Source organism: Gracilinanus agilis, chromosome 3 (assembly GCF_016433145.1).
Source record: "Gracilinanus agilis isolate LMUSP501 chromosome 3, AgileGrace, whole genome shotgun sequence".
Classification (NCBI taxonomy): domain Eukaryota; kingdom Metazoa; phylum Chordata; class Mammalia; order Didelphimorphia; family Didelphidae; genus Gracilinanus; species Gracilinanus agilis.
Window position 1 is genome coordinate 148165508 of NC_058132.1, and position 23327 is coordinate 148188834.

The 23327-nt window shown below is 34.2% G+C and overlaps 1 protein-coding gene across 1 annotated transcript in view; it reads left to right on the top strand.

Annotated features, from left to right (window-relative positions):
• Positions 1 to 22267, top strand: part of XPO4 (exportin 4) — a 137465-nt gene extending 115198 nt beyond the window's left edge. Inside the window, exons 13-22 of the mRNA XM_044668972.1 lie at positions 1049 to 1208; positions 1736 to 1905; positions 5516 to 5690; positions 6861 to 7154; positions 8515 to 8695; positions 15502 to 15617; positions 16616 to 16746; positions 17623 to 17740; positions 18531 to 18623; positions 22065 to 22267. Of these exons, the coding sequence (XP_044524907.1) occupies positions 1049 to 1208; positions 1736 to 1905; positions 5516 to 5690; positions 6861 to 7154; positions 8515 to 8695; positions 15502 to 15617; positions 16616 to 16746; positions 17623 to 17740; positions 18531 to 18623; positions 22065 to 22262 (1636 nt within the window). The 3' untranslated portion in view covers positions 22263 to 22267. The remainder of the gene's footprint in view (positions 1 to 1048; positions 1209 to 1735; positions 1906 to 5515; positions 5691 to 6860; positions 7155 to 8514; positions 8696 to 15501; positions 15618 to 16615; positions 16747 to 17622; positions 17741 to 18530; positions 18624 to 22064) is intronic.
• Positions 22268 to 23327: the final 1060 nt, after the last annotated feature.

A 23327-nucleotide genomic window follows, 5' to 3' on the forward strand; every position in this document is an offset into this window, starting at 1 on the left:
ATGCAATTCCACTGGGTTATACATGTATTATCACTCAAAAAATTTCAATAATTTTCATTTTTGTAAGAGAATAATCTTATAAAACCAAAACCCCAAACCCCATGCCCAAGTAAAGAAATGATAAATCATGTGTTTCATCTGCATTTCTACTCCAGCAGTTCTTTTTCTAGAGGTAGATAGCATTCTTTTTCATAAGTCCTTCAGAATGTTGTGCTGGATTGTCCTGGATCATTGTATTGCTATTAGTAGCAAATTCTAACACATTAGATCGTCCCAGAATATTTCAGTTACTCTTTATAATAATGTTCTTCTAGTTCTTCTTATTTCACTCTGCATCAGTTCATGTATGTCTTTTCAGTTTTTTCTGAAATTCTCTTGTGCATCATTCCTTATAGCACAATAGTATTCTGTCATGATCATATATCCCACGATTTATGCAGCCATTCCCCAATTGAGTTTCCAATTTTTTTTCCTGACATAATTTTTTGAGCAAATATCCATTCATTGATGCCACCAACATTCTAGTTTGTCTGGAAGTACAACGTCTGATTTAGAAATTTCAGAAGTTGCACAATAGGTAAAAAGATAAAAAATCCTGGGTGTTTGAGTTCATGACTCCCATATGGTTTCAGAGAAAATAATATAACAGTGCTCAGCTTTGTTTTTCTTGGGTGATAGATTTTATTGAACTATGAATTCAACATACCTTCTTGATCATAATTATAATGATTAATTTATAACCTGAAATTTCTTGAGAGCTCATTAAATTCTAGAATCTTGCAAGTATCAAAAATCACATACACAGTTCTTTGATCTCTACATAAAGTTATTTATAATCTTGACTTTTTCTTTTTTCTGTTTTTGTCTCTACTTTTGTGCAGGTCACAAACATAATAACACATCTGTCCATATCCTTATTTGATAAAGGAGTGTAGGGTCAGCTTGATCAAAATGCAGAGCATTACTAAAGGAAACAAAATTGATTTTTAAAAAAGTGATAAGTAAGAAGATGTAGAAGAAGAAATAACTTCTGCTTTTTTGCCTGCAGGTTATTGTCTGCCATCCTGAGGGTTTCAGAAGTTGAATCTCGAGCAATAAGAGCAAATCTAACACATCTTCTTAGTCCACAAATGGGAAAAGATATTGTTTGGTTCCTAAAACGATGGGCAAAAACCTATCTTTTGGTGGATGAAAAATTGTATGATCAGGTCAGAAAACAAAATTGTTTAATCTCATTTCGATTGTTTTTGGTTATGGTTAGCTAGAGAAATCATAATTTATTTTTCCTTCAGAATTTTCTTCCCCATAAAGTCATTCAAAATCCAAAGGCTCTGGGACCTGTTAAGATTTAAATGAAGAAAAAATAACTTCTTCGAATACCTCATGGATTAGGAAGTCCTTTTCCTTATTTTGCCTACACAGTTTGAGTAAATTTATTTCAACCAATAATTAAATTACAGATTATATTTCATTTTAATGTTTGTACTTTGATTATAGGTAAATGCTCAGATAGAAGTGATAAATGTTAGGGGATAACATTGGAAAACGAGTGGGTGGTATGTGAAACTCTTATTTGGCTTTTATTTGGTGTTTGAACGTACAAAAATTAAGGTAAAACAAATGAGATTCTTTTTCATTTTGGCTTTTTTTCCTACTAATTTTTTTAACAGATATTTTGACTTAGCGTTTGTTGTTTGTTTGAATTTTTTTGTTTGTTTGTTTTGGCTTTCCTAAGATAAGTCTGCCATTCAATACAGCATTTGGAGCAGATACAGAGGGTTCTCAGTGGATTGTTGGCTACCTCTTAGAAAAAGTCATCAGTAACCTTGCAGTATGGAGTAGTGAGCAGGATCTTGCAAATGATACCGTACAGTTATTGGTTACACTGGTGGAAAGAAGAGAAAGGTAAACATTGAACTGATTTAGCCAAATTCTACCACTTTCCCCCTCTTTTCTGTCTCTTTTATTCCAACTTTTCTTTATTTCTAATGTCTTAAATAAATATAATCCTCATTTTTCATCAATACATATTTCCAGGAGCAGCTAGGTGGCTCAGTGGATTGAGAGCCAGGCCTAGTGATGGGAGGTCCTAAGTTCAAATCTGGCCTTAGACACTTCCTAGGTGTATGACCCTGGGCAAGTCACTTCACCCCCATTGCCTAGCCCTTACTACTCTTCTGCCTTGGAACCAATATACAGTATTGATTCTAAGACAGAAGGTAAGGAGTTTTTTAAAAATACATATTTCCAAGAAATCACAGTTGTCAAAATTATGTTATGTTTTTTCAATGTATTCAGCAACAAATAAATATGTAAGTATAACCAATAGAAGAGTGTAAAAAAAATACACAACTAGAATGACCTCTGTAATCACTTAAAACAATAAAAATTATGATGCTCCTAATTAGAATTTTATAGCGTGAAGAGACCAAGATCACATGATAATTTTTTCATTCTGCCAATGGAAAAACTGGCAACCAGAGATTTTTTTAAATTTTCCATCAAATTGAATAAAAGAATGGAAGTACAAGGCTACATAAAAGAAGTAATGTTACTTTTTAAGATATATTTGCTTATATTAAGCATGGCATTTAATATATGGAACTCAAAAGTTACACATCCTAAATTAGTGATAAATATGGTACCTCCCACTGGAAATTTCTCATTATTAAGGAATGAAAGAGACTGGTTCATTATTAAGTGTAGTATATATTAATTTAGTTGAAAATGTATAAAAAGATTTTTTCAAAGTTATACTGCTATTGTCATTCAGAATGACTCATAATTTCTCCTACCAAGTCTCTTCCCAAGGTTAAATCAAATATTTTTAGTTAATTTGAAGTCAGTACACACATAGATTTTCTATTTCTTGCTTAGTATTTTCTTTGGCAATTTTGTCTTCAAACTTGTAAAGACAGGATCCTATAGAATGTTCAAAACTGTGCTATAGTTTTAAAATCCTAGACTTGGATACAGGAATCTTTGGCTCATATTCCAGCTCCATCATTGATTAATTCTTTAACCATAGAAAAATTGACCCAAATTTTTGGACTTCAGTTTCCTTCTTTATAAAACAAAAGTTATAAAATTTTTAACATTTATATAAATAGGTTGTGGGGATAGCACTTATAAACCTGAAAGCAGTAAATAAACTTGAGGAGGAAATGTTCTTATAAATTCAATTCTCTCTTGGTCATTTTATTTTATTTTATTTATTTTTCTCCACATTATTTTTTATTTTTATTTTTTAGAATATTTTTCCATGGTTACATGATTCATGTTCTCATTCTTTCCTCCCTCCCCACTCCCCGATCTGACAATCAATTCCACTGGTTTATACATGTCTTATTACTCAAAACCTATTTCCATAGTATTCATATTTGTAATAGAATAATCCTTTAAAAACCACAATCCCAAATCATATATCCATATAACTAAGTAATAAATCATGTTTTTCTTCTGTGTTTCTACTCCCATAGATACTTTTCTAGATGTGGATAGCATTCTTTTTTATAAGTTTCACAAGATTGTTCTTGATAAATTACTATTAGTAGCAGAGTCTATTACATTTGATTGTTCCACAGTGTTTCATTTTCTGTGTACAATATTCTAGTCTTGCTCATTTCACTCTGCATCAGTTCATGGAGGTCTTTCCAGTTCATATAGAAATCAAGCAGTTCATCATTCCTTATAGCACAATAGTATTCCATTACCATCTTATACTACAATTTGTTCATCTATTCCCCTATTGAGAGACATCCCTTTAGTTTCTAATTCTTTACCAACACAAAAAGAGCAGCTACAAATATTTTTGTACAAGTGGGCCCTTTCTCATTTTTTTTTTTTTAATCTCTTTGGAATGCAGACCTACTAGTGGTATTTCTCTTGCTCATTTTAATTCCACAAGTTATTTTATCTTATATTTTATGGATAGCCAGGTGATAAAGTGGATAGAGCACCGCACTTGGAATCAGGAGGACATGAGTTCAAATTTGTCCTCAAGACACTTAACACATTGTGACCTTGGGTAAATCACTTAATCTCTCTCTCTCTGTTTGGTCATCTGTTAAATGGAAATAATAATAGTATGTACTTCCTATGGTTATTGTGAGGATCAAATTAGTTTATAATTGTAAAGCTCTTCATGCAATCCCTGGTACATAGTAGGGGCCATACAAATGTTTGCTGCTGCTGCAAGTACTACTAATAATAATTATTAAAAAAATAGTCACTTGTACACTAAAATCTAGGTTAGATGAAAAAGGTTTTTCTTTAGAGAGAGTGTTTTTTTCTTGCTAAAATAGTTTAAGGGATGGTAATCAGAAAAATCTAGAAAAGCGGTATGTAAAGATGTTGAACATAATATATTCATCAATAAGAATTTACCTTTTATAGTAATAGTTAATCTATATAATCACATTAAAGGAGTCTGGTAACTGAATTTTTAAAAACTAAGCAAATTTATTGTTTTTTGATTTTTTTGTTTGTTTTTGATGCCAAGTATAATATTAGATCCCTTGCAACCTTTTCCAGAACAACAAATTAGATTTTTCTAGTTGAACATAAGAAAAAGGGAGGATACATGAGGCACGTGGTCTGTCTCCTTGCCCCCAATCACCACCCAACCCCAACCCCACTAAATTCCAACATTTTGTTTATTTCTTAATCTAGAGGAGATGACGTGATAATAATGGAAAAGACTCCAGTTTCGATGTCAAAGGACATGGGTTGAAATCCTACTTTTACTCCTTATTGGCCTTCATCACATGACTTAACTTCTCTGAAAGCTGGCTTCCTATCTGTAAAATTAGGCTTGATCTAGATTAGTGATTCCCAAAGTGGGTGCCACTGCCCCCTGGTGGGTGCTGCAGTGATCCAGTGGGGCGATGATGGCCACAGGTACATTTGGGGGCAGTGAATAAAACTGTAAGGGGGCCGTGATAGTATGTGACAGGGGGCGCTAAGTAATCTTTTTTTTTTTTTAAACCCTTTACTTCTGTGTATTGACTTATAGGTGGAAGATTGGTAAGGGTAGGCAATGGGGGTCAAGTGACTTGCCCAGGGTCACACAGCTGGGAAGTGTCTGAGGCCGGATTTGAACCTAGGACCTCCTGTCTCTAGGCCTGGCTCTCAATCCACTGAGCTACCCAGCTGCCCCCACTAAGTAATATTTTTTCTGGAAAGGGGGCAGTAGGCCAAAAAGGTTTGGAAACCACTGATCTAGATGATCTATTAGCTTCCTTCTGGCTCTAAATCTATGATCCTTTAGTTATTAATTTTAATAGAATTTATAAATTGATGATGATACCTGCATAAATTGAAATTGCATTCTGATATTCCAAGCTTTGTGATACCTCATTTTTATAGTCTTTTCCAAATTATTTCTGAAGAGCTTTTATTTGCATAAGCATCCTTTAAGAATAGAACTTCAGGTCTTTCTGCTGATAACCATTCCCTTAATCTTAGTGTAAGCAATTGACTTTATGTTGATTATGCTTTTTTCCTCCTCATGTAGGGCAAACTTAGTAATTAAATGTGAAAATTGGTGGAATTTAGCTAAACAGTTTGCAAGAAGAAGCCCACCTCTTCATCTCTTATCAAGTTCTGTGCAAAGAACACTTATGAAGGCTCTAGTTTTAGGAGGTTTTGCTCATATGGACACTGATACAAAACAGCAATACTGGACAGAGGTAATATTTTTATCTTTCATTTATAGCTTCTATTGAAACAACATTTTAACTTAGTCTATATGGTACCAGAGCTACTTATTAAAAAATGAATTTACATAGCTTAATCTTTATAACATTAACCTATTAGTATTTTCTCTCCTGATTTTATTTATTGCCTTAGTGCCATAATAATGTTCCTCTTGTGATGGTGTTACAGTTTACTAGGTGTTAACCATTTGGACATGTTTATAACCAGTTATTAGTGAACCTCATTTTCCCAAGAGTAGACTTGTCATAAATATGCAAGCACACTTAACAAGGAGAGAGTTTTGTAGCAAGGGAAACATTTTTCTATGTTTAGACAGAAAAGATATTATAAAGAAGAAGATAAATTAGAGATCTGGACATGGCCATCTGGCCCTAGAGAAACTTGAGTTGGAAATAGGAAAGAACTGGCAAGCATATGCAAGTAAGTGGTCCTACTGTGTTTTCATAATAGGTAATGCTAATACTTTCGAACAAGAGCTTTTTTATAATCTACATAATAGGCATCTTAACACTATTTTCTAGAATCCATGCAGATTCACCATATAGCAAAGGGTTCAACCTATTTTTTTAGCATTATCCTGGGCTCAAAGGGGAGAATTGATCTTACTGCTATTTTTTTAAATCCAGTTAAAAGTATTTCAGTAGTAATAGTTCACTTAATTCATATTGTTTTAACCTATTGTAAAAGTTGTCATAATGAAAAAATATTTAAGTATTCTAAAGACATTGGGAAAGTACCCCTTGGGGGGGGGGGCGGTATCAACAGAGCTTTTATTTCATATGCCAAAATAATGGAGGAGGAGAAGGAGGAAAAGAATAAGACTTCTTTTAGACCTGTGACAATGTGGGTTTGCTTATCATTAGAGCGTGTTAGCTGTTACACACAGAAATGGTGGATGGTGACAGCTCCCTCAATACCATCAAGGAGTGATCAGGGAATGATATTTAACTTCCTAATGGAATATTATTGTCTCCTGATTCGTATTCTGGGATGGGTCAACTCTCATATTAAACAATTGATAATTTAGCAAAACACTTAACTTTAACAACTTTGTCTTCATGAATTATAAGAACACTTTTGCCCACTTTAGCTTCCTGCTTAGTAAATATTAAAGTATCAACATTGACACTTTGTTTTTATAGGTTCTACAACCACTTCAGCAAAGATTCTTGAATGTAATAAATCAAGAAAATTTTCAGCAAATATGTCAAGAAGAAGAGGTCAAACAGGAAATAACTGCCACATTAGAGGCACTCTGTGGCATTGCTGAGGCTACTCAGATTGACAATGTAGCAATCCTCTTTAATTTCCTAATGGACTTCCTTACCAATTGCATTGGGCTGATGGAAGTTTACAAAAACACCCCAGAGACTGTTAATCTCATAATAGAAGTTTTTGTTGAAGTTGCACATAAACAGATATGCTATCTGGGAGAGGTAAACACTATCTAATTTTATCACTTTTGGATGCAAAATAATAATTGTAATAAAATGTAAAGAACACCATGGTTATAATACTATTTTCTCTAATGAATAGCAGCTGGAAGTATTTTTTTCATTTCCCTAAATATTTGCAAAAACATAGACTAGCTAAAATATATTTATAAAAGAGGTAAAACATGCTTAATAAATAAAACTCCCACTTCCAAAATGATGTGTACTAATTATCTCTTAATTTCTTTTTCATGAAATAGGCTATAAAATTAGTCATCAAAATGATGTATACTTGGAAGAACAGATTAATGGAATAGTTATTCATCTACTAGGTTCTTGCTGGATTAAACACACAACAGCAGGACATAGAGAGTTAAAATAAATGCTTTCCACATCTCATTTGTAAGTTGAAGGGAAAAGTGTATGCATTTACTAAATTCCTAACTGTTTGCTAAGAAAAAGTAAACTGTCTGTGTAAAGAAATTACCTTAGAAAGACAGTTTGGTAGCTATAATTCAAGTTTTTATTTGTATTCATTAGCATATTAGTATATATCATGTCTAAAACCATTCAATATGGGCTCCTGACATGTAATTTTCTCTTTGTTAGGTCTGAGGAACCTGCCCAAAAGTAAGCTTATACTTTTAAGTATTATAGTAACAAATCCAATAGTGGATAGGCAAGATAGTTAGATTTTATGGAATTTTTTCAAAAGTTGATCTTATAAGCAGAACCTGATGTGGAATAAAATAATAATAATATGTCCATTTGTGTGCTTTCCATGGAAGCCTTTGTAAAAATCATCCTATTTAACACCTAAATGACTTATATTACAAAATCACTGGTTGGTACAGCACTGGCAAGAGAAAAACACTTAAAATTATCTTTGTATAAAAAGGGAGGTAGGTATGTTGAAGCATTTAGTCATCAAATATTAGAGATAATCATCAGGGCCAACAATCTTTTCTCATTTTTTGTACATGAAGAACCTTGTCCCAACAAGGCTGAGAAGTGTCTTGCCCTAGCCACATAGTTACTTCATTGAGACTATAAAGCTAAATCACCCTACTCCTAATCTAATGTTCTTTTCTTTGTGCTAATTTGTCACTTATGCAAAATTACATCCTCCCCAGTAAGTGTGGCCAATGAACCAAAAAGTGTTCATTTTTATTAATACTTTAAACATAATTGCAATCTGAATGTTTACTTTTTATTATTTTTTCAGAATTATCAGACATCAGTCATAATGGCTATTGATCTGATTGCAAATTTTATCTAGATTATATAAAAAAGGATGCATTTTTTTCCCCAGAGTACTCTGCTATATAGTATAATTTACTTTTTAAGTTTTTCTTTCTTGCAGTCCAAAGCTATGAACTTGTATGAGGCCTGCCTCACTTTGTTACAAGTATATTCCAAGAATAATCTAGGTCGGCAACGGATAGATGTTACAGCAGAAGAGGAACAGTATCAAGATCTCCTTCTCATTATGGAACTTCTTACTAACCTTCTGTCAAAAGAATTCATAGATTTCAGTGATACAGGTATGAATAGAGCATTAAATAAATTCTCTTATGTTCTTGTACAATTTCTCCAGATGTTTATGTTTAAATAAGGAAATGAACCTAGTATCTCATTCTTGTTCTCCTCCTATACAAGTTCAAGAACTTCCAGGAATGACAAGATAATGTGTAAAAGAGGTTAAGAAGTGGATATTTTAAATTTAGAGTTTCAAATTTTAGTATTTGAACTATTGACCACTCATCCCTTTGTAATCTTTTTCTTCTTCTTCTTTCTTTCTTTTTTTTTGTTAATAGTTTTTGTGCCTTGTAGGTGTTAACAAATCTTCCTACTGGGCTCCCTAATCTTTTTTTAGGAACCATTCCTCTTTCTCACTAAGCATTTCTCACAACAACAGCATTTCTCAAATTATGTTCCCTTAGTTCTGTGTGAAATGAATAGGGTTTCTGTGAGACCATTTCTGTACTTGTGTTATTATATGGCAGTTATTGTTTTAAATGTGTTTATTATGGGAAAAATCCAGTATTGAGAGTCAGAAAACCTGTGTTTAAGTTCTGGCTTGGTAGCTAATTCAGTGTGAGACTTTGTGTGAAGTCCCTTCACTTCTGGGAGGGAGGCCTCATTTTTCTCATCTGTAAAATGGGGAGACTGGACTAAATGATCACTCATGTACCTCTACTTCTGATTATTGACTACATAATTGTTTTTTCTACATGGTTTCCCCAAGTATGTCATCTAAGGCCTCTCAGACTAATATTTCTGGGCTCTTCAATACATTTCAAGTTCCTCTATGTGGTAGTTTCTGGGATTTCTAGATTTATTCTTGACTTTTTCTTTTTTTTTTTTAAACATTTATTAATATTCATTTTTAACCTGTTTACATACTTTATGCCCCTACTTTCCCCTTCACCCCCTGCTCTCCCCCCACCCATGGCCAACACACATTTCCACTGGTTGTAACGTGTCCTTGTTCAGGGCCTATTTCCTATTCTTGACTTTTTCACCAGAGTTACACACCCATACTTAGAGAATATCTCTCCAATGACATATTGTTCTACTGAGTTCAGTTCAGTAACCATTTGTTTAAATGTCTGTTCTATTTGAGGTAATCTGCTTGGGCAAGGGGGTTGGGTGCAAAGTCCTGTTAAACAGACACTCTTTACAAGAACCTTATGTTCTTTTGGTAGGAGTACAGCACAAAAACAGATAAGTAAATTCAAGATAATTTGGGGGGAGAGGAAAAGAGAGAGGTAGATAAACACCCAGAGGTTGGGAGGTAGGGATTCAAGACAGATTTTGTATATGAGGTTTCACCTGAGGTGAAACTGAAAGGAAATTAAACATTTAAGAGAGAGAAAGAGAAAGTACCTTCCTGGTTTGGAGAGCAAAGAACAAAAGCCCAAAGATGGAATTTCTCTATATCTCCAGTGAATTCTTCTTCTCAACTTAAATCATAGAATCTGAATTGGAAGCAGCTCAAGACCATCTAATCCAACATATACCAGACCAAGAATTTGCTCCATAAGATCTCTTAACAAATAATCATCCAGCCTTTAAAAGACCTCTAGTGACATGAAACCTACCACCTCCTGCAGTCAGTTCCATTTTTGGACAGCTGGAATTGTTAGGAAGTTTTCCTTACATTCAGCTCTAGTACCTATTCATATTAGGCTACCAGTTAGAGGGAGAAATAAAGAATGATACTATAGATAGACAGACAGACAGATTTTGCTGCTAATTTCATGTGTTTATTTCCCTTTTGGAGAAAAAAGATAAACTTAAGTGTAATTGGGCAAGAAATAAATGCTTTAAGAAAACCATTTGATAAAATTTAGAATGAAATTTAACTTTAAAATATGCAGGAGAAATTTTACTTATAATTGACATTTATTTAAATAAGGGTTTTTTTTTAACTTTGGCACTTAAAAATGTTATGATATTTATGGAAAATTCTGAGAGATAACTGCCCCCCCCCCCCAAGCCCAACCAAATCTGGTGTTTCCCAAAAGTACATTTTCATATGTTTTTAAGTTGGTGATTCCTTACTTTTGCAGCATCCTTCCATTGTCAAATGTTTAAAGAACACAGTACTTGGCATGTAGAGGATATTCACTAAACAATTTTGTTGTTTCAATCAACTCAAGTTTACATAAGCTTTAAAGGAAGGACTGTTATGAGAAAGGGAAAAAATGTGGCAATGATATAGAAATTACGCTGCTTTGAAAAGGTTTACTTAGGGGAATTAATATTAGGGAAGTATGACCTGACAACATTTTGCTGTATTGAGGCCCTTCTAGCAATATCAAAATAGAGACACCTTATTCCTCAGTGTATTGTTAGGAGACTTAGTTGAGCTAATGAGATATTTAACCTAAAAGAGAAAAGCTGAAGAAATAAGACTTCTGGCTCCAGATATTTGAAGAGTTATCACTTAGAAGAGCCATTCAACTTATTCAAATAAAAGAATAAAAGACAGGAAATAGGATAGTCAACAAGCTTTCCTTAAACTCCTACTATGTACCTTTCTGGGCACTGAGGACATAAGCCAAAGAATTTTTTTTATATATATACACACACCAACTTCCTCCATGATATCTTCTCTGCCTGTCATATTTCCCACTGATCTTCCCTGTCTCAGCAAACCATTGTCTTTACCACTCATCATAGCATTTGATCATAGAGTACTTTACATTGCTATGTAATTATTATATGTATGTTTTATCTCCTAAATAAATTATAAACTCTGGGAGAAAAGGGACTGTTTTATTATTTCTTGAACTTAATGTGTATCCCCCTTCAGTACCTGGCACAATTCTGAGTCCATAGTAGCAACAGAATAATTTATGGATGAACTAATGAAGAAAAGGACTCAATGCTTAAACTTAAATTCCAGGTTTTTTGGTGGAGATTTGAAGATGTCTTGATCTGGTTGTCTAATTGATAACTATACTCCCTGACAAATCCCAGGAAAAGTGGAGGAATGATAAGACAACTAGACAGAGCCAAAATAGAGAAATGAATTTTGCCTCTTTATTCTCTTTGGAAACTGTCCCAGTGAGCACATAGAGCCAGTTGTTTCTTTAATTTTTTCAGTCGTTTCCTATCAGTAAAGGAATGAAGGAATGAAAAAGCATTTATTAAATATTTACCATGTGCCAAACACTGTCAACTCTGCCTTATTCAAAATGTAATTGCCTATAAAACTGCTCATAGATGATATTAAAGCTTAAATGAGACATTTTTTTCCCTCAGGGAACAAGGGATAGGGATATTATGTGGGATAATTTTGTGAGGAAAATACTTTAAATGTGAATAAGTGATACCAGAGAAGAAAGAATAAGTTAGCATGGTTTTACAGTTGTTAAATTGGTTAAATGGTATGTTTCAAGTTGTTTTCACAGTTGCTACCCTTGGGTTTAATTGTGATAAGAAGATTTCTATAATTCTACCTTTTAATAAACTTTAATAGAGTTTTTTAATGACCTGTACCTTCTTACTTTCTCTCTTAGCCTTCTATCTTGGAATTGATACTAATTATCAATTGTAAGACAGAAGAGTGGCAAGGGTGGTTAAGCCATTGGGGTTAAGTGACTTTCCAAGGTCACACAGCTAGGAAGTGTCTAAGGTCACATTTGAACACACATTCTCCTGGCTCTAAGCCTGGTGCTCTATCCACTGTGCTACCAAGTTGCCTCTGCAGTAGGGTTTTTAATATTGATTTTAAAGAAGCTTGAAAATTTTAAAAAAAAAGAAGAAGAATGGCTATTTATTTATTTATTTTGCCCTTTGTTCCCAGGAAAGTCAGAGTATGGGGAGAGGGAAGATGGAAGGTTTTATGTCTGGAAATGACTATAATGTCCTCCCAAAAACCCATTCATGTTCTGGAGAGAGAAATACTTAGAGCAAGGGTTTTTAATTTGGGAATCCATAGATAGATTTCTGTATTTCTGTGGTTATAGGTGGGGGAAATTATACCTTTATTTTCACTAACCTTTGATTTCCTTTCTATTCATATGTATTTGGTTTTGTGTATTTTAAAACATGATTACCAAAAATATCCCTAATACACAAAAAGTTAAGAACTCTTGATTTAAGAGAATAATTTCTAAGATAATGTGGTACTCATTATAAGGGTAGCAAGAGTTCAACAAAGAGTAAAATTGGAAAAAAGAAAACTGTATGGAAAAAGAACAGTCAGCTGAGCATTGAAATGGTCTCCATTTTCCAAATACTCAAAATAACAGTTCAGTAGTCCCCAGTCTTTTTGTGTATAAGAACTCTTTTTCAAATGGAAAAAATTTGATATAAAATAAATTAACTTTTGATATTTAAAAACCCACGATAGTTATATTCTTGGTGTTTTGTCTAAGAAATAGATGTCATAGTAGGGAGTGTTGGGCTTGGAATCAGGAAGACCCGAGTTCAAATCTTGTCTTGGCTACTAGCTCTATGACATTAGGCAAATCATTTAACTTTCCTGTCTCAATTTCTTCAACTATAAAATGGAAATAATAATAATAGCATCTACCTCCTTTGATCATTAGGAGGATAAAATGAGATATTTGAAAATCACTTCGCAAACTATAAAAGCATCATATAAATATTAGCTATTATCATTATTATAAAAAACTAAGTTCAGTAATACTCTTAATTTTATTTTCTATAATACCATCTACCTGCATTTGAAAAAAATGATAAATTAATTCATGATAGTTTTACAATACTATATTTGCTTATTTGTGTAATATATTGTGTTAGATGTGTTGATGATTTTGAAGACTACTAGACTTTAGTCACTAGTCTCATTAAATTGGAAATTCTTGATATAATTAGTAGACTGCTTTTGGAAATCCAAATCAATTTTTTTTTTTAATTTTAAACCCTTAACTTCTGTGTATTGACTTATAGGTGGAAGATTGGTAAGGGTAGGCAATGGGGGTCAAGTGACTTGCCCAGGGTCACACAGCTGGGAAGTGTCTGAGGCCGGATTTGAACCTACAACCTTCTGTCTCTAGGCCTAGCTCTCAATCCACTGAGCTACCCAGCTGCCCCCCCAAATCAATTTTTAAAAAATACTTTTTCATTCTTTCACCAATGGACTTCCTTTATCACTCTAAATTGAGGTATAAGAGGAGAAATCCCTTTAAGGTGATGTATGCTATACTTGTCATTAAGTTTCTGCCAAATGAATGAGCTTTTTTTAAGTGCTTACTATATGAAAGAGGCTGGAGAAAGAAGTAGAAAAGAGGAAACAGTCACTACTTTTAAGAAGCTCATATTCTAGGAGCTTCTGTGTGAATTCCTAACTGTGTGATCCTGGGTAAGTCACTTAATCCCAATAGCCTAACTCTTTTCGTTTGCTCTTCTGTCTTAGAATTAATAGTAAGACAGAAGGTGGAAGGTATGGGTTTAAAAAAAAAAAGCTCATATTCTAGTAGAGGGAAGACAACACACATAGGAGGTTTCAGCTGCAAGTCAGAGTAATAGAGAATTGATATTCTTTGGGAGATGGGGTTGCTGGGTGGCTCAGTGGATTGAGAGCCAGGCCTAGAGATGGGAGGTCCTAGGTTCAAATATGGCCTTAGATGCTTCCTAGGTGTGTGACCCTGGGCAAGTCACTTAATCCCCATTGCCTAGCCCTTACTGCTTCTTTTGCCTTGAAACCAATACACAGTATTGATTCTAAAATGGAAGGTAAGGGTTTTAAAACAACACTCTTTGGGAGAAGTCATAAAAAAATTCATTTAATTTTTATCTCTGCCATTCGCTTCCTCACTAACCATCTTTATTTCCTCACATTTTTGCTTTGACAAACTTTTTGTGGAATATTATCATTTTCCTTAGCAAGCACAAAATGATTATCCACCAGCACAATGACAGAATTTATCTCTCTCTCTCTCTTTTTTTTTTTTTAAACTCTTACCCTTCGGTCTTGGAGTCAATACTGTGTATTGGCTCCAAGGCAGAAGAGTGGTAAGGGTAGGCAATGGGGGTCAAGTGTCTTGCCCAGGATCACACAGCTGGGAAGTGTCTGAGTCCAGATTTGAACCTGGGACCTCCTGTCTCTAGGCCTGTCTCTCAGTCTACTGAGCCACCCAGGTGCCCCCTGTTTTCTTTTAAATCTGCTTTTTTCCCTAATTTGGGACATAATTTGAAGTTCATTTTAACAAAATTTCATGAAGTTTTTTCAGTTTTATTTTATTTTCAGTTCCAGATTCTTTCCCTCCCCCTTTCTCATACCTTTTGAGAAGGCAAAATAAAAGTCATGTGTGGTCATGCAAAACAAATTCCCACACTGGTCAAGTTCAGGGGAAAAAAGGGCAAGAAAATATACTTCTATCTCTACTCTGAGAACATCACTTCTCTTTTTGGAAGTAGATGGCATGTACAATCACAAGTTCTTTGGAATTTTGGTTGGATTGTGTTGATCAGAATACTCAAGTATTTGTGTTTGTGGTCCATACTATATTGTTATTTAATTTGTTCTCCTGGTTCTGCTTACTTCACTCTGCATCAGTTCATACAAGTTATACTATTTCCTTCATCATTTCTTATAGCATAATAATGCTCCATTGCATTCATATACCATAACTTGTTCAGATATCCCCCAATTGATGAAACATGATCTCCTCCCAAGTGTTTGCTACTGTAAAAGGAATTGCTCTAAATATTTTTGTACCTGTGGGTTCTTGTTCTTTTTTCTCTGGGTTATAGACCTAACAGCAGTATTTATGTGTCAAATTGTATTCACAAGATTTTGACATAATTTTGTAAACTTTGAATATTTCATGACATAACTAAAATTTTATTGTTACTTTCATTTTAATAGATGATGTATTTAGACATGAGCCAGGACAAGCAGCAAATAGATCGGTGTCAGCAGCAGATGTTGTTTTATATGGCGTAAACCTAATTTTGCCTTTGATGTCCCAAGATCTTTTAAAGGTAATTGAACAAAAACATATGATCAAAGGTAATTATTTGTAAATTTTAAAAATGTCACATGATGAATTATACCTGTATATGCAAGGTAATGGCTAAATGAAAATAAAATTTTTCATAAAAAAGAAAAAGCTGTATTACCATTTACTGCATCTCTGTTATTACCTTCCATTCTACTCCTGCCCAAATTCATTTCGAACCCACCCCCTCAAACCTTCACTTAAGCCTTTTATACCTTCTAGTAACTCCAATGGTCTGAAATAGACTGCTGTATTTAAATTAGATTCTACTAAGTAGGTTTTGTCCTCGGGGATACTGAGGTCTCTATGATCATTGAGCCCTTCTGTCTTCTCATTGCTTCTTTCAAAAGTAAAAGAAAGGGGGGGCAGCTGGGTAGCTCAGTGGATTGAGAGTCAGGCCTAGAGACAGGAGGTCCTAGGTTCAAATCTGACCTCAGGCACTTCCCAGCTGTGTGACCCTGGGCAAGTCACTTGACCCCCATTGCCTACCCTTACCACTCTTCTGCCTTGGAGCCAACACACAGTATTGACTTCAAGACAGAAGGTAAGGGTTTAAAAAAAAAAAAAGTAAAAGAAAGGGCAAGCAAGTGTTGTTATTTTGGTACTTATCAAGTTCTTAAGAGGTGAGAAAGATTATATAAAAATTACCTTTCAAAGCTAGTTTTGAACAGTAAGACAGGATTGTTGGCTATACAAATCCATTTTCTACTTTCCTTTAGACAAAAGTTCAAACCAGTTTTGTGGACATGATGGTATATAGTGTGTTGTTTTCCCATGTTTATCTTCCCCAAAATGTTACTTGTTTTTGGTTCTTACTACATCTAGGTGACACGAAAAAATATTATTTTTCTTACTTAAGTATTATTCCTTTTAAATCCCAAAATCTACAGACTTGTTGCCTTTTTAAATTGTGTTGGTGGGAATAAAAATTAATACTAGAGATAAGATCTAATAATTTGTAATAATTTGCTTCTTTGACAGTTTCCAACCTTATGTAATCAGTACTACAAATTAATTACATTTATCTGTGAGATCTTTCCTGAGAAAATTCCACAGCTTCCTGAGGACCTATTTAAAAGCCTAATGTACTCTTTAGAATTGGGGATGACATCGTATCCTTTAAATGAATGTGCATTTGTTTACTTGTCATTTTGGACAGAAGATAACATATTTAGGATTTTTATTCTTGTTTAATTCACTTTTTTTTTCCTTAAGAACTGTTGTACTTTGTAGCCTGCTATCTTCATTTTATTGTAACTTTTGTTAAGCCATCTGTTAGTAGTTTACCATATTCTTGCTTCCTCTTACAGACTGATTCCATAGGTGTTTGGGCTTATTTCCCAAGCTCATTCCTGAATTAATTCTTTATCTTAGACACTTTTCCTGTGTCACTGGTGTGGCTCCAGAATATTTCTTGTTTCACCACCAGTGGACTGTCACTGATGATAGAGTACTCTATCCTTTCATTAGTTGTATGTATTAAAAATGAGCTGTTAACTGTGGTAGTTCCTAAAACTTAAGTAAGCCATCTCAACATAACTTTAATTTCCTTTTTCTCAAGTGTCAGATAGCAGAGTCCTACCTTCATGAATCATTGTAGGAAGGAGGCATTCTTGAGTTCTTGAAGACTATTCAAGTAGAGTTCGAACTCTAGTAAGTTAAACTGAAGTGGAAAGGTTTCCATTGTAAATTCAGCCATATATTGTTTATCTTTTCTCTGAGGACCAGTCTCACTAAGTTTGGGGAGACTTACTACTAGATGTTTGGCCATAAGTGATAGCCACTGCAGCTGCTGAAACTATCTACATATTATTAAATATCATAGAGGCAGAGGTTAAGATTGCTTGATCATCTATATTCCTAGTTAGAAAAGCTATCAACACACTAGTTACAACTTTTCTTTTAATGTTAACAGACTTATTTAATTATAAATTGAACACTTGCAAGAACCATATAAATCTTTTTTATTCTTTGACTCTTATGATCAGAATGAGTTCTGAGGTTTGCCAGCTTTGTCTGGAGGCCTTGACTCCATTAGCTGAGCAGTGTGCAAAAGCACAAGAAACAGATTCACCACTCTTTCTAGCAACAAGGCACTTTCTTAAGGTAAGAAATCTAAGTGGAATATTGCAAAATCCTGTTTTTAGCAGGGAAATTTTCAGTTCTCATTTCTCTGTTCTTTTAAGAATGGGATTATGTAAAAATCCTTTTATGAATTTAACAAATTAGTGTTTATGTTGAATTGTGAAGGATATAAAATTGCTGCTAATTTGATTTCTTTAATTATTAAACTTCAGGCACACATGAGAGGCAGCAAGGCCTAGTGGATAGAGAGCTGATCTTGCAGTCAGGAAGACCTTGGTTCAAGTCCCACCACTGATACATACTGGCTGTGTGACCCTGGGCAAGTCACTTAACCTCTCAGTGTCCCCAGCAAACTTTCTGTGACTGTACATTTGTAGAGCAGGTGCCAGTCTGCATTGATAGAAATTCCAACCCATTTACCCCTACCCCCAAGATTTCTCTTTAACAATAAAATTATAGGTCTAGCCCAGGAAAAGAGCACACATTGAATTCTTCCAACAACTTTATTTTGAAACTTTAAAATTGTTGATTAAAAACTTGAGAAATTTTATAATTGTATAAACAGCAATATGTCTTACAGTTTTAAATATTGATAATTTACTATTCATTCACAAACACTGCTTCCATAAGTGTTGGAATTTACTTGGTAAATTTATGATGTTTTTTTTTTCCTTATTTTTGAAATCAATAGATATGGGGAGGGAGGGATGATTGAGTGGGATTTTGAGCCCCGTTTTTCTACCATGATTCTTTAGACTAGATGACATAACATTGTGCTCTTTAAGAACTTTCATTTGTTGATTAATTTCAGCTGGTCTTTGATATGCTGGTATTGCAAAAGCACAACACAGAGATGACAACGGCAGCAGGCGAAGCATTCTATACATTAGTGTGTTTGCATCAGGTATTACATGTTTTAATTTTGAAGTGTTTCAGAAGTTAAATCATTTTATAGATATTCTGATTCTTTGTGTTAACTGAGATTGATCTGACAAATCAAGACAATTATCAACAAGACAGTTTATCAATAAGACAATTATTAATTGCCTGTTATCTACAAAGCACTGTGCTAAATTTTGAACAAAAAAACCAAAGTAAATTATATTTTGGAATATATATATATATATAAATAACATGAGATGCCTGTTGTAATTTGTTAATTTGTCCAGAGAACCCACTGAGTTTCATTTATCTATTTCATTTCAGGGATATTAAGCTATTTTTCTATTTACTTTTCATAGATCTCTGAATTTTGCATTTGCCACCATTTATACTATTCGTACCATTTTTATTAGGGTTAAGTAAGCAAGATTTTTGAAACTTCAATGCTGCTTCATACAAGGTTATATATAAAAGGATTACTTGCCAGTAATATGAGTAGTCTATTCAAAAATGTTCTGTTGCTTAATGCTTTGGGGTCTGATATTAGTCAGACAACAATACTTACTGCCCTCATCAGCCTTAACTTTCCTTTCCATAAAGATAAAGTCATGTAATTCTGTATAGCTTGAAAGAACAAACTTAATCTAGTTCTCTCATTTTATAGATTGAAAAAACTGAGCCCCCTTCCTAAGGTAAAAGGAACCTGTCCAAGGTCAGGTCAAGGTCCTGATTTCTTGATTCTTGACCCAGTATTCTGCACACTATATGCTGCTGCCTCTACAGCCATCTAAAACCTACAAAGCCATCATTTGTTATTAATAATCTGTCAGTGCTACATTTTGATTGAAAGCATTATGAATAATCTGAGCTGAGTCTTAAAGGAAATGAGGAATTCTCTGAGACAGGGAAGAGATCTTGGTAATACATTCCAGGTATAGGGGCCAGTTCAAAGGCATGAGACAGGAAAGAGATGGAGCATCAGGTGTGCAAAGAAGAGCAATTAACAGAGTTTGGTTAGACCACAGAACAGATGTTCTTAACATTTTTTATATTATGGACCCCTTTGTCTAATGAAGCCCATGAACTACCTCTCTCAGAATGTTTTGAAGTATACAAAGTACATAGGATTACAAAGAAAACAATTTATATTGAAATATCATTATAAGATGTTAAAAAATAAAGTTCATGTATCTCATACATTAAGAACTCCTACTGTGGTCTGAGGGGGAAGGACTTGTTACATTTAATAAGGCTAGAAGGGTAGATAATGAAGGGACTTAAATGCAAAATAGAGGAGTTTATATTTGATCTGAGAGTTACTAGGTATGTGGATGATAGATAGGATTGCATAGAGAGGCCAATTAGGAGGACATTGCAATAGTCTAGGCAAGAGACAATGAGGAAGTGAGAGCTAAAGTGATTATATGAGTGCCAGCTATGTGAGAAAGAGGATGGATTGGAATGACACTGTAGAGGTGGAAATGGCAAGTTTTGAAAACTAGGCATTTAAGGTAAAGGAGAATGAGAAATAAATGGTTAATACTGAAGTTACAAAGCTAGAAGACTACAGTAATGGTGGTACCCTTGGACAACTCAGAAATAGGGAAGTTCAGATGAAGGGTGAGTTTGTTTAGAAGAGATAATGAATTCTATTTTGAAAATTCTAAGTTTGAGGTGCCAATCTAGCATTCTGTTACCAGTGGATAATGGGTGATATAGGACTGGGACTCATGAAAAAGTGTGGGATTGGATATATTTATTATTCTTCAAACATAAAGAATTTGTGCTATATGTCAGCTGTTTTTATCCAGAGTTCTGACAACTATGGAAGATCCAGGAAATAGTCCTGGGAATAAGTTGGTTTTCAAAATATTTAGTCTATTCATTACATGATATCTTGCTTCACCTATACTGAAGAAGATTCTAGAGTGAATTTCCCCCTGCCCTGCAGTTTTTTGTTTTTCTTGAGCTATTTTCCATAATTTGGAGCCTTAATTCTTGGTTAAAATATACTGGTTTTGAAGTCAGTTCAGCAGCTGGCTCAGTTTTTTCTCTCTGCCTTTCCCTGGCAATCATTCTCAAGCACTTTATTATTCACATGAATAACTTGTCCAAACAGTTTTTCAACTTCAGTGACTCCCTTATTGAACCTACTTTTAACTATACCTTGTTGTGGCCATAATTTACATTTTCAAAGGGGATTCCACAATAACTCCATAAGGTATGATTCCAGGCCTTCTTTTCTTTTCTCTTCTTTTCTTTTCTTTTCTTTTCTTTTCTTTTCTTTTCTTTTCTTTTCCTTTCTTTCCTTTTCCTTTCTTTTCTTTCTTTTCCCCTTACCTTCTGCCTTAGAATCAATACTGTGTATTGGTTCTAAGACAGAATAGTGGTAAGGGTAGGTAATGGGGGTTAAGTGACTTGCCCAGAGTCACACCGCTGGGAAATGTCTGAGGCCAGATTTGAACCCAGGACCTCCTGTCTCTAGGCCTGGCTCTCAATCCATTGAGCTACCCAGCTGCCCTCTCCAGGCCTTTTAAAGAGAAGAAAACTCAAGCTTAGAGAGGTTGAATGAATTTCCTATGATCACATTGCTCAAACCTGGAAAGAATAATTACCAAGGTTATTTGTTTCTCATATCCAAGACCTGGACTTACCTTTGATGCTTTTTCTGCATTCCTCTCATAATCTTGTCAGTTTAACTTATCCCTTTGCCCTCTTCTCAATTCCAATTTCTACCTTCCTAGTATAAGCCAGCGTTACTACATGCCTGGACACTGTATTAATTAACAGGTCTTCCTACTTCGGTTCTCCCCTCTTCAAACAGTCCTTCATATTTCTGGCAGCTTCATTTTATGTAGGCATAGATCTAGTCATAGCATTTCTATTCAGAGCCCTTCCATGATTCTTTGTTGCCTTCCCAAAAAGCTCAAACTCCTTAAGCCTAGTAATTAGGACCCTCCACACTCTGACCTCTTCAGCTGTTTTCATGGTCTTCCCTTCTGCTTCAAAGGAGAAAGGACTTTCATCTTAGAATTAGGAAGACCTGAGTTTGAATTATTTATTTTGTATATATGTCTCCCCTTAGCTTTATAACTTTGGACAAATCAATTCACCTCTATCAACCTGTTTCTTCATTTTTAAAATAGGAATGATTGTACAGCAATTAAAAATTTATAGAATGCTTTCCACACTAATTATTGCCCCTAAGTGAATTAGGTTGGATAAATGGAATTATCTCCACTTTTATGTGTAAAAACTGAACTTTAGCTGTATCTTTGTTTTAATATTAATAAACTGAGCAAACCTATAATTTCAGTAAATTGTTTTCCAAGGACAAAATACATTTGATAAATACAAATTAGCAGTATTGACCTGGAGAATATAGTATTTAAACTCTTATAAAAACACATTTTCCTCTTTTGGTTACTATATTTCTATTTTTAATTCACTGTTTCTTCATTAGGCTGAATACTCAGAATTGGTTGAAACCTTACTGTCAAGTCAGCAAGACCCAGTAATTTACCAGAGATTAGCAGATGCCTTCAACAAGCTTACTGCGAGCAGCACTCCTCCCACGCTGGATCGTAAACAGAAGATGGCCTTCCTAAAGAGTTTAGAAGAATTTATGGCAAATGTTGGTGGTCTCCTTTGTGTAAAATAAACAACAAAACTATATGCTTAATTTAGACCCTTTCTGCAAAATGCACTGAAATGCTGAAAGTTGACTAAGTCTTGTTCCTGTTCTGGGGTTCTTTGACCATTATGGATTTTGAAGAACCTGAAAGTTTGTTATAATACAGTGACACAGGAGAGGTCAACTTTGAATCAGCTTCTGCTACTATGTGTTAGCCACAATCTGTCATGTGTGTGTTGTAGAGAATGAATGGCAATTTGAAATTTTCAAAATGAAATTCCATATATGTGCAAACAGATATGGCACCATGAAATATATATTCAGTGCCTTTTTCCCCGTTTGTCTAAACATAGATGGCCAGATAAAGGTTAGAATTTTTGTTACTAAAAACATTTTAGATGAAGTATTCTGTAGACATTCAAACTCTACCTGGTTTTGCTGTTATAGGCTTTATTTTTTCCTCTCTGAAGATTGAGTTCATGATCCAGTGGGGGAAAAAAAAACCACAAACATCACCAAATGTTGGGCTTTTTTTTTTAAACTATGTTTTATTTGTTTTGTTTTTCTACATCAATCCAGTGTTACAGGTTTGTGTAATACAGATTTTTATTTTTTCTGGTGCCTGAGATTCGGGAGGAAAAACGCTGTATGTTTTGTTCCCTAAAAAGAACTTTAGGAACTGTAGCCATTTCATTGCCTTAATTTTAAAAAAGGAATATAAAAAGAGCAGGCGTTTTGGTAAAAATACAAGTTTTGATGCTTCAAAAATTGGTTTGGGTTGTGAGCTGCTGTCTCCCTATTTCACCCTTTTGATAGTATGTATTTCTGTAAACATGAGTCAATGAAAGGTTCATGTGTAGTCTATTTAAAGTTTGTTTTAATCCAACTGCATTGCACACAGCTGTAACAATCTACACTGAATAGTTTGCTTAAGCAATAACAATTCAAATGGGTATAAATTATTGATTTATACAAACTTTATTTTAAGTTGGGGCATTAGGGGCAATAATTATGCTAGACTGGGATGTCATACTCATTTCATCAGGAGTCACATAAATTTTGTTTCTAAGGTAAAAATTACACTTAGATACT